Source organism: Cucurbita maxima, unplaced genomic scaffold (assembly GCF_002738345.1).
Source record: "Cucurbita maxima cultivar Rimu unplaced genomic scaffold, Cmax_1.0 Cma_Scf00034, whole genome shotgun sequence".
Lineage (NCBI taxonomy): Eukaryota > Viridiplantae > Streptophyta > Magnoliopsida > Cucurbitales > Cucurbitaceae > Cucurbita > Cucurbita maxima.
The window spans coordinates 591,425-607,527 of NW_019272050.1; the positions used below are offsets into that span (position 1 = coordinate 591,425).

At 38.5% G+C, this 16,103-nt stretch overlaps 2 protein-coding genes across 4 annotated transcripts; both read left to right on the forward strand.

Annotated features, from left to right (window-relative positions):
- The first annotated feature begins 2,156 nt into the window (after positions 1-2,156).
- LOC111467448 (probable leucine-rich repeat receptor-like protein kinase At1g68400) lies at positions 2,157-4,595 on the forward strand. The gene is made up of 2 exons (XM_023112347.1): positions 2,157-3,593; positions 3,713-4,595. Exons 1-2 carry the CDS (start codon positions 2,261-2,263, stop codon positions 4,393-4,395), a joined length of 2,016 nt encoding a protein of 671 aa, XP_022968115.1. The 5' UTR covers positions 2,157-2,260; the 3' UTR covers positions 4,396-4,595.
- A 1,158-nt stretch (positions 4,596-5,753) lies between these two features.
- On the forward strand, positions 5,754-10,624 carry LOC111467453 (chaperone protein dnaJ 15). Of its 3 annotated transcripts, none has more exons than XM_023112355.1 (12): positions 5,754-5,825; positions 5,928-6,128; positions 6,969-7,092; positions 8,084-8,166; positions 8,243-8,354; positions 8,433-8,537; positions 8,612-8,662; positions 9,354-9,443; positions 9,610-9,718; positions 9,810-9,958; positions 10,038-10,091; positions 10,166-10,624. In XM_023112355.1, the coding sequence occupies exons 2-12, from the start codon at positions 5,998-6,000 to the stop codon at positions 10,376-10,378; spliced, it is 1,221 nt and encodes a 406-aa protein (XP_022968123.1). In that variant the 5' UTR covers positions 5,754-5,825; positions 5,928-5,997; the 3' UTR covers positions 10,379-10,624. The 3 variants fall into 3 exon arrangements, with proteins under 3 accessions (XP_022968123.1, XP_022968124.1, XP_022968122.1); XM_023112356.1 differs by having other exon boundaries at positions 5,760-5,851; XM_023112354.1 differs by having other exon boundaries at positions 5,765-6,128.
- Positions 10,625-16,103: the final 5,479 nt, after the last annotated feature.

Consider the following 16,103-nt stretch of genomic DNA (forward strand, 5'->3'; position numbering starts at 1 on the left):
TCTAGAAGCTCCCGAACGTTAAATACTTTTACGATTATTTCATATATTTGCCTTGGAAAATGCATTCCCACTCTTTTTCTTTATTAATTTATTTATCCACACATTTGGGGCATTTTTCAACACAATTTTTACCTTTTTTTTTTTAAATATTTTTATTTATTAATTAATTTAGTATTTAATATTTATCATCCCAACTAGCTTCCAAAAAGTTCCATAAAGTTGAACCGATTAAGTTGGCGATGCTGATTGCTTTGACTTAGCTTTATTGAATTTATGCGTAAAAAATGCTTTAGGGTTTTTAATTAAACTAATCCAAGTAGGTTAAGGGTTGTTCGTATTTAAATTTTGAACGTTAGCTAACCAAATAAAGGGGAATGAAGAAAAATAACATGTTATAATAGTCCAAGTCCACCGCTAGTAAATATTGTCTAATTTAATCCATTACATATCGTCATCAGCTCACTGTTTTAAAACGCGTATACTAGGAAGATGTTTCTACACCCTTATAATAAATGTTTCATTCCTCTCTCTAACTAATGTGAGATTTCACAATTCACCCCCTTTAGCTAAAGTCAAAGTCTACCATTGTCCATTTTGACCGGTTACGCTTAACCCAAATGTTCTGTACATTATTATTTTTTAAATTTAAATATTAATGAATAGTTGACCGTTGACATTGGATTAAAAGGCGTGTATTGTAAATAATTAGAGGAATTAATAATAAATAAATAAATAAATACAGTCATTACAACTTAAAAGGCTGTTACAATGATTATATTTTTTTATATTTAAATTGTGGAAAATAGAAAACGACAATAATATGACAATTGGATATTATATATATATATATATATAATAAATAAATATATTAACATTAATAAATGACCTTCTTTCAACTCTTTGCCATTTTCTTTCATTTGTTACAATAAATAAATAAATAAATAAATAAATAAATAAATAAACTATATATATATACACTGATTAATTAATAAATATAATTTAATTTAATTTAATTTAAAAAGAAATGTATTAACCTAATCCAACAATACTCCAGTATTAATGGGAGGAGATGGATTAATTAAATGCATCTTAATTAAATTAATTAAGAATAAAGTTAAGAAGTCCCACGTGGCGAAGGATTTGCATTAAACTTACAGAAAGGGTGGAATCTTGTGTGCTGCAGCACCCTCAAACGTCGTGTTAAATACACCGAGATCCAGCACGCGCGTCAGAGCCTCGTGTTGTGTACGAACCATCACGTGTTTCTTATGATTGTGGAGCGTGGTTCTCACGCTGCATACAAAGTTCCTTTGCAGTCTATTTATTAATTATAATTATTTTCACGACCAGAAATGGAATCCTCATTAACTATTTTCCACGTGTCACCGTTTCCCGTTTTTTCCTGTTAGGGTCGTAACAGTTAACAACGTTGCCCTATCAACTTCATTCTCCTCTCATAATAATAATAATAATAATAGACTATTATTATTATTATTACTATAAAAAATATATTTTATTTTATTTGTCGGGTTAATCTAACCCATCAAATTAATTTGAAAATAGAGTTACAATCCCGTGAGTTTTGAATGTTTGATATTTGAGTTAGTTGATAATATATGATTTATGTTAATTGAACTATACTCATGTTGACTAATTTTAGATAGTTTATAATTTTTAAATGAAATAAATGTATTTTGTGATTTATTGAGACGTTTAAAATTATCTCCGCTTTAAATTCAAATGAAAAATTCTTTGAAAATTTGACATTTATATACGTTTTTTAATTATGAAAATTATTAATGTTTTAATAAATTATTTAAAAGAATTCCGTATTTATATATGTTGAATGAAAGTCCCACATTAATCGAACGCGACTCCAAATTATAAAATTAAATTATAATTTTTTTTTTTATAATTTAAATTGACCCCCAGTAACTTCTTTCCATTAAACCAACGGTAAATTTTTGGGAAGGGGTTGTGTTACCCTGAGGCATATTTTTTTTTATCTCGCAGTTAATACGGTACACGTTACAAGCTTTTTCAGTTCCTCACACTGAAAGTGTCCGGCTCAGTCAATAGTAAATTATTGTTGTATATTACAATTCTGCCCTTTTATTTTTCAGTAATTACATCACTGCCACTTTCCTTTCCGTTACCTTTCTTCTTACGTCCTCTCTTCGCTTTACAGGTCTAAAACCCTTGTCCCTTTCTCTCCCAATTCTCATTTTCCCCTCTCTGAGAGTTTTCTTGCAGAGCAACAATGGCGGCGGCTACATTACTGTCGCATTTCGCTATTTGTCTCTGTTTACTCCCTTTTACACATCTTTATGCTTCTTCGAACTCAGATTTTGACGCTTTAATGGCGTTCAAAGTGGCGTCTGATGAAGGGAATAGGCTTACCACATGGAACTCTACTTCGAACCCGTGCGCTTGGAATGGAGTCTCTTGCCTCAGAAACAGAGTCTCGAGGTTAGTTCTTGAGAATCTTGATCTTACAGGCTCTCTTGCACCTCTTACTGGTTTGACTCAGTTACGAGTGTTGAGCCTTAAGCGGAATCGTCTCTCTGGTTCCGTTCCTGATTTCTCCAACTTCACCGCTCTCAAACTCGTGTTTCTCTCGTATAATCAATTTTCCGGCGTTATTCCGGCGTCTTTGATGTCTCTTGTCCGTCTCTACCGTCTTGATCTCTCTCACAATAACTTCACCGGACAGATTCCGGCCTCTGTTAACCGTTTGTCTCATCTTCTTACTCTCCGCCTCGAAGAAAACCGGTTTTCTGGTCCTGTTTTGGAACTGAACCTGCCGAATCTTCAGGATTTCAATGTTTCAGCGAACCGTCTCTCAGGTCAAATCCCTAAATCGTTGTCGACGTTTCCGGCGTCTTGTTTCGGCCAGAACTTGGGTTTGTGTGGATCTCCTCTACAGAGCTGCAATGGCATAGTTACTAACCCGACGGAACCCGGATCCGAAGGAGCCATTGCGTCCCCCATAACACCGCCGCGGAATCTAACAGTTTCATCTTCTCCGACATCGCTTCCCGGAGTTGCGCCGGAAAGCACCCACCACAAAGGCACCGGGAAGATAGGTTCTCTGGCGCTAATCGCTATAATTCTCGGCGATGTATTGGTGTTGGCAGTAGTCTCGCTTCTTCTCTACTGCTATTTCTGGAGAAACTCCTCCGACAAATCCCGAGATAGGAAGGGGCCGAAGCTTCTTGAGAGCGAGAAGATCGTTTACTCGTCGAGTCCATATCCAGCTCAGGCTGGAACAGAGAGGGGTCGGATGGTGTTCTTCGAGGGAGTCAAGAAGTTCGAGCTCGAAGATTTGCTTCGAGCCTCCGCGGAAATGCTCGGAAAAGGTGGGTTCGGAACTTCATACAAAGCGATTCTCGACGACGGCAATGTCGTGGCAGTGAAACGGCTGAAAGACGCGCAGGTCGGAGGTAAACGAGAGTTCGAGCAGCACATGGAGGTGCTGGGAAGGTTGAAACATGAACATATTGTAAGCTTGAGAGCTTACTATTTTGCGAGAGAGGAGAAGCTTTTGGTTTATGATTACATGCCCAATGGCAATCTGTTCTGGCTTCTTCATGGTACTGTGATTTTGCATAAAATCCGTCATTATAATGCCTTTTTTCTTCTGGGTTTCTTTTCAATTTGATTTCTAATGAACAGAGTTCTTCCCTGTGGTGTTTTTTTGACTGTTCGACAGGAAACAGAGGCCCTGGACGGACGCCGTTGGACTGGACGACGAGGTTAAAGATCGCCGCCGGAGCAGCCAGAGGTCTGACCTTCATTCACAACTCCAGTAAGTTTCTCAGGCTTGTTCATGGCAATGTGAAATCCACTAACATTCTTCTGGATCAATCGGGAAATGCTCGAGTTTCCGATTTTGGACTGTCCCTTTTCACTCCCCCTTCCACTCCTCGATCCAACGGCTACCGTGCGCCGGAGTGCGGCGAAGGTCGGAAACTGACGCAGAAATCCGACGTGTATTCATTTGGGGTTCTACTTCTCGAGCTGTTAACTGGAAAGTGTCCTTCTGTGGTGGAGAATGGTGGGCCAGGAGGCGGTGGATACGGCGGCGTGTTGGATTTGCCGCGGTGGGTTCAGTCAGTGGTGCGGGAGGAGTGGACGGCGGAGGTTTTTGATTTGGAGCTGATGAGATACAAAGACATTGAAGAGGAAATGGTGGGGCTGCTGCAGATTGCATTGACTTGTACTTCGGCTTCGCCGGATCAACGGCCGAAAATGATCCATGTGGTGAAGATGATCGATGAGCTTCGTGGGGTGGAGGTGTCGCCGTTCCATGACGGCTCCGACTCGGTGACGGACTCGCCGTCGGTGTCGGAGGGGACTTGCGGCGGCGACGGAGGAGGAGCCAGTAGTCAGTAAACGACGTGGAGATCAAAGTGTAGTTGTTTCTAAATTATTGGGCATGGAGTAGTCGTACTAGTGTGTGTACATTCATTGGTTCTTATTTTATTTTTCAGTTTTTTTATTTTTAAATTGCTTTTATTTCTAGGAAAATAACAATTTAGAAATTTGTGTTTTAATCTTCCATTTAAATGTTTTTAAAAGAAGATTCTAGAGAATATTGGTGAATATTTAATTTAATTAAATCATAAAATTAGTTGGTATTATTCTCATTGTTAAGAAAATAATTCGAAACTATTTTTATTAATAAATAAACATTAATTTAATAATTTTGTGTAGAGAGAGAATTATATAATTAATTAAAACATATACTTTAATCCGAATATTTAAAATTGTGAGACTGATGACCGGTTAGAGCGGACTATATCTACTAACGGTGAGCTCGGGTTGTTACACTTGACCTACAAGAATGAAGCCACTCCACACGAACATTCTAATTTATTTGATTTGATTTATCGCTAGAAGAAATTAGACTATGTTCGTTTATATATATATATGAAATTGAGAATAATTACGTTTTAATTTCTATAACAAAAATTAATATTTTCAAAATTGTAATAAAAAAGTGTGAACATATACTATGGTCTCCATCATTGATTCATAACTTGATTCAGGTACAATCTCGTGATGGATTTTGTATTCGAATTCATTTAATTTAGTTTAGTTAAATTTAATTTTCATCAAGCAAATTAGCTGGTTAGAGGTTAAGTAGACGATTTTTTTTGGGCAATGAATTGTTACAAATGGTATCGAGCTAGACATTGGGCGGTGTGCTAGCGAGGACATTGGACCCTAAATGGTATCGAGCTAGACATTGGGCGGTGTGCTAGCGAGGACATTGGACCCTTAATGAGATCGTTACACGAAACATTTATTATAAAGGTGTGGAAATCTCTCCCTATAAAACACATAATCTACTTCGAGTATAAGTACTTATGGTTTATAACAATGAAGATAGTATTATTTGATTATAAACTAACGATTATTCTATAAATCAGCCGATGTGGGACTTTCATCATCCAACAACTATTGTAACGTAACTAATATGGTACCATTAATATGGTAACTAATCTGCTACCATTAATGTGCAAACTTCATACGTTAGGTGAAGTTAAAATTGGTTAAGTATGTTGCTGAGAATATGGTATGGTAGCATCTAAGTTAGGTTATATAATTAAAAGTTTCACCAAAACAGAGGAGCTTTTTGTGTGGCCTTCCTTTTGATGAACAGACCCATTTTTTTTTTAAGTTGTTAGGAGCTATTTAAACAACCACTTACAGGCGGTGGGCCGTTTTGAAAATTTTCTAAAATTCATAAAATTTGAAATCATTTCCCTGTTTTCTTTTCTTTTCGAACAAGGGTTGCCGCGAAGCAACGAAAAACAGAGGTAAAGAACGGACGGGGGAACATCCAGAAACCTTCACCGTTTTTCTTCGGATTTTCCTTTTATTGATTCGTGGGATTCTTTTTAAAGGTGGAATTTCTTCAGGTTTTGGGTATGGATGTGGATATTATACGATTTTCGATGTGGGTTTGATTCGTTCATCGCATTTGCCTAGATGGGGATAAGTTCAAAGGCCGAAGGGCCTTCAACCCCAGCTCTTCGACGAGACCCATATGAGGTATTGTCTGTTTCCAGGGATTCTACAGATCAGGAAATCAAGACTGCATATAGGAAACTCGCGCTCAAGTAAGTTTTATCGTGATTTCTTTATATGTTTCTTAAGAATCACGAATGACTCTCGACGATGAACATAAGCTCTCGCGGCTTTGTTTTTGGTTTCCGAAAAGGCCCGTATGGATGGATATGTATTCCTTGCTTATAAAACCATGATCATTCCCTCAACAATCCTCCCGTTGAACAAAGTACATTGTAGAGCCTTCCCGGAAACCTATGGAGCGCTCGACCAGCCTCCCCTTAATTGAGGTCCAACTCCTTTCTCTAGAGCTCTCGAACAAAGTACACTTTCGAGGGTCCTAACTTCTTTGTTCGACATTTGAGGATTCTATTGACATTGCTAAGTTAAGGGCATAGCTCTAGTACCTTGTTAGGAATCACGATTCTTCACAATAGTATGATATTGTCCACTTTGAGTATAAGCTCTCATGATTTCCCAAAATATCTAGTATTCCTTGCTTATAAGTTCATGATCATCCCCTTAATTAACCAACGTGGGACTCTCTCCCAACAATTCTCAACAATGGAAACGTTTTCATTTCTTTTGATTCTCTGTCAATGTTGAATATGGAATGAGAAGCTCAAATTCAGGCTTCATTGTTGATCATAGCATACACAAAGCTAACAGATAACCCAGGTCTAATGGGTAGATTTTTTGGCCTTTTTTCATTGCTTTTGACCTCTTCTGCTTAGAATTAAGCTTAGTTTGTTGGTTGCTAGAGCTTGTGAGTAATGATATTAGTATGGGGTTGAAGAGGCCATTAATTAACATCTATCCATATTTTCTAGTGTAATAACATCATTTAATGTAGTTTATTGCTGATTTGTTGCTTCAATTCATATGATGGGAAGGTATCATCCTGATAAGAATGTTGGGAATCCTGAGGCTACAGAACTGTTCAAGGAGGTTGCTTATTCTTACAACATTTTATCTGATCCAGAGAAGAGAAGGCAATATGACACTGCAGGATTTGAGGTTTTTTTCCTTTGATCTCTTCCTTTGTTCTTTCTAGGATCGAATACTGTTTGCTGGTTGCGTAAACTAATCCTCCTATTAGCTTTGTTTCTTTGCTTTTCTTAGATAGTTGAATCAAGAAGTAGAGCACCATATTTGTAATTTCACGTTATGATATCTGGAAAGAACGAAACCATTAATGAAAAAGGTAGTACGATCGACTCTCGACTTGTTGTTGACATGTTGTAAAAGAAGCTCGTATAATAAACGAGCTTAAACTCACTCTATTTGCCTCCAACTACAATATCGTTTATTCGAGATTCTAAAATGGGTACCTTAGGCATCTATATTAAACACGTATTACGGTGACAACTACAAAATGTTATGTAACAGCTCAAGCCCACCGCTAGTAGATATTGTCCTCTTTGGGCTTTCCCTCTCTGGCTTCCGTTCAATGTTTTTAAAACGCATCTGCTAGGGAGAGGTTTCCACATTCTTATAAAAAATGCTTCGTTCTCCTCCCCAATTGATGTGGGATCTCACAATCCACCCCCCTTTGAGGCCCAACGTCCTCGTTGACACTCGTTCCCTTCTCCAATCGATGTGGGATCCCTCAATCCACCCTCCTTTGGGGACTAGCATCCTTGCTAGTACATCACCTCGAGTCCACCCCCCTTTGAGGCTCAACCTCCACGTTGACACATTGCTCAATGTCTAGCTCTGATACCATTTACAATGGTTCAAGCCCACCGCAATAGATATTGTCCTCTTTGGGCTTTCCCTTTCGGGCTTCCCCTCAAGGTTTTTAAAACACGTCTACTAGGGAGAAGTTTCCACACCCTTATAAAGAATGCTTCGTTCGCTTCCCCAACCGATATGGGATCTCACATGATAGCTATCAACTTACCAGACTCGTTTCTTCTTCAGAAATTTGATAAAGCATTTTGTAATTCTGTGATACTGAACTTGTGCTGACTTGAATGAATGCAAATGAAATTCCTCATCTTTCCAGGCTATTGATGTGGAAGGCTCAGATATGGAAATTGACTTGTCCAATTTGGGCACTGTCAATACCATGTTTGCTGCTTTATTCAGGTATATCTTTTTGAAATTTGAGGTCCATTGGTCTGCAATGTCACCTTCTCTAATCTCTAAGTTTGTCTGTTGATAGCAAGTTGGGTGTCCCCATTAAGACTGCAATATCTGCCATTGTTCTTGAGGAAGCTCTGAATGGAACTGTGACCATAAGACCTCTTCCCATTGGAACATCAGTCAGTGGAAAGGTGCTTATTTGGTTCATATAATGACAAAGCTTTCTCCTTCCCTTAAATTCCCGTCACTTATGCAATGCTCCAATTCAGGTAGATAAACAGTGTGCTCACTTCTTTGGTGTAACAATCAATGAACAACAAGCTGCAGCAGGCATTGTTGTCAGAGTTACTTCCACTGCTCAAAGCAAATTTAAGGTCAATTATCTCTCTTTAACCTGTGATCTCTCTATGTTTGTGTAGTTCTAACAAGTTGTATCTTTAATTTTCAGCTGCTATATTTTGAGCAAGATACCAATGGGGGTTATGGTTTAGCCTTACAGGTACCGTGCATTAATGTCTTTAAAGCTCCTGTGTCTCACTTTCTGGCACTCGTTCTCATTGTTCAATTTACTTATAGTTTCATAGTATTTTTCCTGAAAGATGTTTGAGGGGGTGCATCATGTCATGGGAAATGAGAGATCCCACATCAGTTGGAGAGGGGAACGAAGTATTCTTCATAAGGGTGTGGAAACCTCTCCCTAGTAGACGCGTTTTAAAACCTTGAGGGAAAGCCCGGAAGGGAAAGCCCAAAAAGGACAATATCTGCTAGTGGTGAGCTTGGGTCGTTACAAACTGTATCAGAATCAGATACTGGGCGATGTGCCAGCAAGGAGGTTGAGCCCTGGAGGGGGGTGGTCACGAGGCGGTGTACCAGCAAGGACATTGATCCCCGAAGGAGGGTGGATTGAGGGATCTCACATTGATTGGAGAAGGGAACGAGTGCCAGCGACGACCCGAAAGGAGTGGATTGTGAGATCCCACATCGGTTGGGAGAACGAAGCATTCTTTATAAGGGTGTGGAAACCTCTCTCTAGCAGACTCGTTTTAAAAACCTTAAGGGGAAACCCGAAAGGAAAAATCCAAAGAGGACAATATCTGCTAGCGGTGGTTTTGGGCCGTTGCAAATTTCCACTTGTACTTGTAGGAACGACTAGTATGTTTGTAACAACTGTTATGTATCTTTACGAACAGGAGGATAGTGAGAAGACAGGCAAGGTTACATCTATTGGGATGTATTTTCTTCATTTTCAAGTATACAAGATGGATTCAACCGTTAACGCGGTACGTTGATGCTAAACATTCAGTAGTTCGATCATCTACGCGTTATCATTCAACTTCTCTTTCTAATTTATGATGCCCGGGGATGGCGTTGTCTGACTGAACGGTCTGACAAGAGTTCAGAAGTTTGCTCTCTTGTAATGGTTGATTAATATGCATGGTAATGCAGTTGGCCATTGCCAAGGACCCTGAGGCTGCTTTTTTCAAGAGGTTGGAAGGCCTTCAGCCTTGTGAGGTTTCAGAACTAAAAGCTGGAACTCATATATTTGCTGTCTATGGTATAAACTTGTCTTTCATCCATTCTTTGAATTTGCTATCTAAACTCGTATTTGCCGTAATATTTTGCGGTCATCTCGGACGATTGTTCAGGTGATAACTTCTTCAAGCCCGCAACGTACACAATCGAAGCGATTTGTTCGAAGTCATATGAAGAAACAACAAAGAAGCTTAAAGAAATCGAAGCACAAATTTTAACAAAGAGAAACGAGTTACGCCAATTCGAAATTGAATATAGGAAGGTATTGACCTTGCATTTTCTTGAAGTTACGAATTGATATGTGCTAGTGGTGAGCTTGGACTGTTACGATATATTTGTAGGCACTTGCACGCTTTCAAGAAGTTACGAATCGATACGCTCAGGAAAAACAATCCGTATGTATTCTTTACTCAATCTGATACGTCTTATTTGCACAGCACTGGACTTTATTGTAAATTTAACACTGCAGGTCGACGAACTTCTAAAACACCGAGATATCGTTCACTCTTCTTTCACCGTCTGCAGACCAGCAAACCATAACGACACCGGTTTAGGTAATGGAAAGGTTGATGATTCAAAAGCTTACACTTCTGGGGAAGATGGGGGCTCAGATGGGAAGGAAAAGCCTACCAAGAAGAAATGGTTTAATCTAAATCTGAGATCAGACAAGAAGCTCGGTTGAGATCAGAACGGGACGTTTGAGTCCATCGAACCACGTCGTTTGTTGTGAGTTGCCTGATAATACTGTTTGCTGTATCTACAATATGGGATTTTGAAGGAGAGGTACACTTTAAAACATGTGTATTTATGCCATTGTGTTTATGATTGTATTGAGTGACTTGCTCAGTTCTCAAAAACATTCTGGCTGAGTTATATCTATCAGTTTCATCAGTGGTAATAAATTTGTTTCTTTGGTTTGTGATGAAAACTTGAGTGTATACTATGTTGTTGCTGTTTGAACGAAACATTCTTTATAAGGGCGTGAAACCTCTCTCTAGCAGACGCGTTTTAAAAACTTTGAGAAAAGCTCAAAGAGAACAATATTTGCTAGTGATGAGCTTGGGCTGATACAAATGGTATTAGAGTCCGACACTAGGCGATGTGCTAGCGAGGACTGAGCCCCAAAAGGGGGTGGATTGTGAGATCCCACATCGATTAGAGAGGAGAATGAGTGTCAACGAGGATGCTGGGCTCCTAAGGTGAGTGGATTGTGAGATTCCACATTGGTTGGAAAGAGGAATGAAACATTCTTTATAAGGGTGTGGAAACCTGTCTATTGTAGATGTGCTTTAAAAACCTTGAGTGGAAGTTCAAAGAGGACAATATCTGCTAACGGCGGGTTTGAGCTGTTACAAATGATATGAAAGTCAAACATCGGGTTTTGTGCCAGCGAAGACGTTGGGCCCTAAAGGGTGGTGGATTGCGAGATCCCGCATCAATTAGAGAGGGGAACGAGTGCCAACGAAGACGTTGGGTTCCAAAGTGGAATGGATTGTGAGATCTTACGTCGGTTAGAGAGAGAAGCAAAATCTTACCTAAAAGGGCATGGAAACCTCTTCCTAACAGACTTATTTTAAAAACTTTGGCGAAAAATTTGAAAGGAAAAATACAAAGAGAACAACATCTACTCGCGTAATGCCAAATCAGCCAACTTTTAGTGGGTCTTAGTTTATAGGAATTTGTAGGGTACCCTAAACAGAAGTCTGATCAGACAATGATGAAGGTTGAAGAACAGAACAGGCGTGAAACAGTAGTATGCAAACAAACAAACAAACAAAGTTGTTCCAATAATTAGAACTGGAAAATTGTCCGAATCCGACCAGAATCTAAGAAGAGTTCTATGTTTGGTGAGTTCCCATTATTTCTTGTCTATGTGCTTGGTTTTTCTGACCAGAATTCTCCCATGAAATCATTCTGTGCACTGTTTAAAGCCCAACTGTCTCACATTGGTGACCTTATTGCCTTATTGGCTTACGAGAAAAAGCACCCATGCCTTACTTTTTTAAGCTTTGACTGACTATTTCTGATATGGTTCGTGTTCAATTGGGTGATAATTATTGGTTGTGTGCACTTGGACCACTCATCTTAGATCGTCAAACTAGTTTGACTTTAATGATATCAATTTAACCCTCTAAACTTCGAGAGTTGTATGAATGAAAACCTTGAACTTTTATTGAGTGTCGTTAGACTCGTGTGCAAACTTATAATGATATCAATGAAAGGAAATGTCTTGCTCCACGTGTCATGAAATATGGGGTGTTCTAATCGAATGGTTGCATCCTTTGTGTTACTACGGTTGCTGGCACAGAGTTAGCAATGCTTATTCCTTAAGTACCGACAATTAGCTAGAACAGTAAACTAATTGCAAAAGAGGGAAAATCGGCCACTTTAAAATTACCTTCTGGGTAGGTCCATTTTGAATAAATTTAAACCCCTCGATTCCAAATAATGGGTCCTGCCCACGTATGAGAATTAGGGTTTAAATTGAACGGTTATTTTAAAAAATAATTAGAAAAAAAAAATGTAACGACCCCCGTTAGCCGATATTGTTCTCTTTGAACTTTTCTTTTTGGGCTTTCCCTCACGGCTTTAAAACGCATCTACTAGGGGAAAATTTTCACACACTTATAAATGGTGTTTTGTTCTCTTCCCCAACCAATTTTCATTAGTAGACGCGTTTTAAAGCCTTGAGAAGAGGAAACTCAAAAGGAAAAGCCGAAAGAGAACAATATCTACTAGCAGTGGATCTGGGACGTTACAACAAAAAAGTGACGTGGCAACCATGGAGGGGTTAAAATGAGTCACCCACATTGTTTGGATAATGGGTTCCTTCTTAATTTAGACACTTCCAAAACTAATGGGTTTTAAAAAGGAAACAAACTAAAGATGATTAGAAATTTAATGGGGTTTTAATTTTGATTAAGAAAGGATTAGTCTTTTAAATAATTGATTTGGTAAATTTCATTGATAAGCACAACATGGTGGGTCATACTTGTGATTTGGGCAATCTTGTATGATCATATTGGCATCTTAATCAACAACAAATCAACAACAAAGCAAACAAAAGTATTATGATTAAGCTTTTAAGAAAACGTTAATTATTTTTTAGTGCATTAATTTGATCGGTGGAAACCCATTAACTTAATTTTATGTTTAATCATATAATAGTCTCATTTTTTTATCGACACGTTAACAAACGTCAAAAAGGTTTCATTTTGAGAATCGTAGAGACTGTTTATGAGAATTTATCAAATTATAGGAGCTGGATTTAGGGTTTAACTTAGAAAGAAACGAGTATGATTCGTTGGATGACGGTCAGCACCCACTTAGCTAGATGTGATAAGATGGAGACAAAACACGAGAAAATATTGGACACACGAAATCTAAGAACGAGTTGAGTTGAGTTCATGGATGCTTCCTCACATGCCAAACCTAAATGAATGGGAAAATTTTAGTGCTCAACTTGGAATCATTATCCCTTTTGTTTAGTGTTAATTTCATAGCTAAACTTAATTAATTACATATCTTTTGACACTTGCATTCTTTAATTAACTATGGGTTTTCTTTTTCGAACATCATATCCCACCTCCAAATTAAACAAAGTATGTTGCTTATAGTTGTGGAATCATCTATTAAATATTCATTAATACCTTCATTTTCTCTCTCTCTCTCTTCCTTTCTTTCCTTAAACTCGAACCCGAAAACTTTGATGAGTACGAGTGATTTTTGAGTAAAACAATGTTATGATCTATACAATACTCAGAGATAGTCTTACACAATGATTAGAAGTGAAACAACCCTTTATCTTAACAAAAAGAGTTGTTAGCCTCGCGGTTCTAGAACGCTAAGGAGAGGTTTCCACACCCTTAAAGAAATTCTTCGTTCCCCTCTTCATCTGATGTGAGATCTAACAATTCACCCCTTAGGAGCCCAGCGTCCTCGCTAGCACAATAACTGGTGTCTGGCTCTGATACCATTTGTAACAGTCCAAGCCCACCGCTAACAGGTATTGTTAGCTTTGACCTGTTACGTATCGCCGTTAGCCTCACGGTTTTAAAATGCGTCTACTAGGGAGAGATTTTCACACCCTTATAAGAAATGTTTCGTTCCCATCTCCAACCGATGAGGGATCTAATAATTCACCTCTTGGGAGCCCAACATCCTCATTGGCACAACGACCGGTGTCTGGCTCTGATACAATTTGTAATCGCCCAAGCCCCTTGTTGTTCGCTTTGACCCATGACGTATCGCCGTTAGCCTCACAGTTTTAAAATGCGTCTACTAGGGAGAGGTTTCCCACACCCGTATAAGAAATGTTTCGTTCTCGTCTCTAACCGATGTGAGATCTAACAATTCACCTCTTGGGAGCCTAACGTCCTCGATGGTACAATGACTGATGTCTGGCTCCGATACTATTTTTAACAGCCCAAGCCCCCCGCTGTTCGCTTTGACCCGTTACGTATCGCTGTTAGCCTCACGGTTTTAAAACGCGTCTACTAGGGAGAGGTTCTCACACCCTTATAAGAAATGTTTTGTTCCCCTCTCCAACCGATATGATATCTAACAATCCACCCCCTTGAGGGCCCAACATCTTCGTTGACACAACGTTCGGTATCTGGCTCTAATACCATTTGTAACAGCCCAAACCCACTGTTAACAGATATTGTCCGCTTTGGCCCGTTACGTATCACCGTCAACCCATGATTTTAAAACACGTCTACTAGTGAGAGGTTTCCACACCCTTACAAGAAATGCTCGTTCCCCTCTCCTACCAACGTGGGACCTAACCTAAAACCCTAAATCTATGGAACTAGAAATAAGTTAAACAAGGTAGGTCAGGCCAACAACGAACAAAGAAGTGGGACAATGAAACCATCTTATCAACTACCTACTAGCTTCAACATTGGAAGATTTATATAAAGAAAAGTAGTTTTGGTTTAAAGTAGCAAAAGAATAATTCAAACATGATCCCTTCCCCCCACCCTCCATGATATCATGTATATCATAAAAAGTGCCAAACAGCAAAGTTGATAGCTAAGCTTAGACATAATTAATACCCATTTGATAACTCTCTCTCTATTTCATGCCAAAATTTGACACAAAAATACATAGAATTGGAGGCAAAAGTGGGCCATGTTTGAAGCTATGATCAAGACTTTGGAAGAACTTGTGAACAATCAAGAACAAAACCTAATTCTTTCTCTCTCTCCTCTTTCTCTCTCTTCCAAACATCAATCGTAGTTAGTAAGATTCGAAGAGATCTGTCTCTCTTAAAGCAAAGAATTAATAATAAGTCTTAACGTCAATCACGCAAACATCTTATACACAATAATTCATTCACAAAACCTCAAAAAAAATTGGGCCCTCGTCCTTGTTCTTTGTTGAATTTGCAAATATAACCCTATCTTTTGTTATGTTTCTTTGAAAAGATACCCTCAAACTTAACATATTTAACACTATCTCACTCTTAAACTTCTATTATTTGTTTCTTTCTTTCCCTTACTTTTGGTTTATTTTCATATCAACCCCTCCCCCACTCCCTAGTTTTATAATCATGTTGGAGTTGGACTTTACACAATCTTTAATCTTCATACCAACAATCAACCAAACTTGATCTTGTTTTGTGTGTATGCTTTGATTCTTGCATAGATATTGCTATGATTAGATAACCCTTTTCCTAACATGGCTATCTAGTGTATCTATCTAGCTATCTATAGTATCGGTTGCATAACCCTTGTTAGCTATGTTCAAGGAAATATGCCCTCGAGTGTTCGAGAAAATATGTCTTTTCACTGAAAAGGTCTAGGCCCACCGCTAGCAAATATTGTTCTTTTTGAGTTTTCCCTTTCGGGTCGCCTCAAGGCTTTAAAACGTGTTTGCTAGAGAAAAGTTTTCACACCCTTAGAAAGAATGTTTCGTTCTCTCCCTAACCAATGTGGGATTGTGGGATTTCACATTGAATGAGGGTGCTACAATGTGAATGATCCTTAATAAATTAGATGATAAGTTATTGTGATGCTCGACTAAAGAAATGATACATAAATGAACCGTGACGACGTTTGAATGAAAGTTATACTGAGGATAGGATCCTCGAGCAAGCTTAAAAAGAAAACTACATATACCAACAATGTGTATCTTTCTTTTCGATGGTTTGATTATAGGAACTTCAGAGCTAAACGTGTTTTGTTTAAAGTAATTTTATATTGGGTGACCTCCTAAGAATTTTCTTGGAAAGCATGTGAGTGGGGACAAAGCTTACTGAATTGACAAATAAGTAACATGGTCATGTCTTAGGGGATGCAAGGGAATGTTGGGACAAACAGCTGCTGAATCTAGATTCTGAATCATCAAAGTCAACAGGTCCTGAATTCAAATTTTAAATTCTATTCGAACCTAGGGCACGATGC

Bases quoted from the DNA above. Each gene is read 5' to 3' on its own strand.
- LOC111467453 (XM_023112355.1), top strand. From the start codon at position 5,998: ATGGGGATAAGTTCAAAGGCCGAAGGGCCTTCAACCCCAGCTCTTCGA. The intron at 7,093-8,083 runs GTTTTTTTCCTT...TCATCTTTCCAG, and splicing joins ATGACACTGCAGGATTTGAG to GCTATTGATGTGGAAGGCTC. The intron at 10,092-10,165 runs GTATGTATTCTT...TTAACACTGCAG, and splicing joins ACGCTCAGGAAAAACAATCC to GTCGACGAACTTCTAAAACA.
- LOC111467448 (XM_023112347.1), top strand. From the start codon at position 2,261: ATGGCGGCGGCTACATTACTGTCGCATTTCGCTATTTGTCTCTGTTTA. The intron at 3,594-3,712 runs GTACTGTGATTT...ACTGTTCGACAG, and splicing joins TCTGTTCTGGCTTCTTCATG to GAAACAGAGGCCCTGGACGG.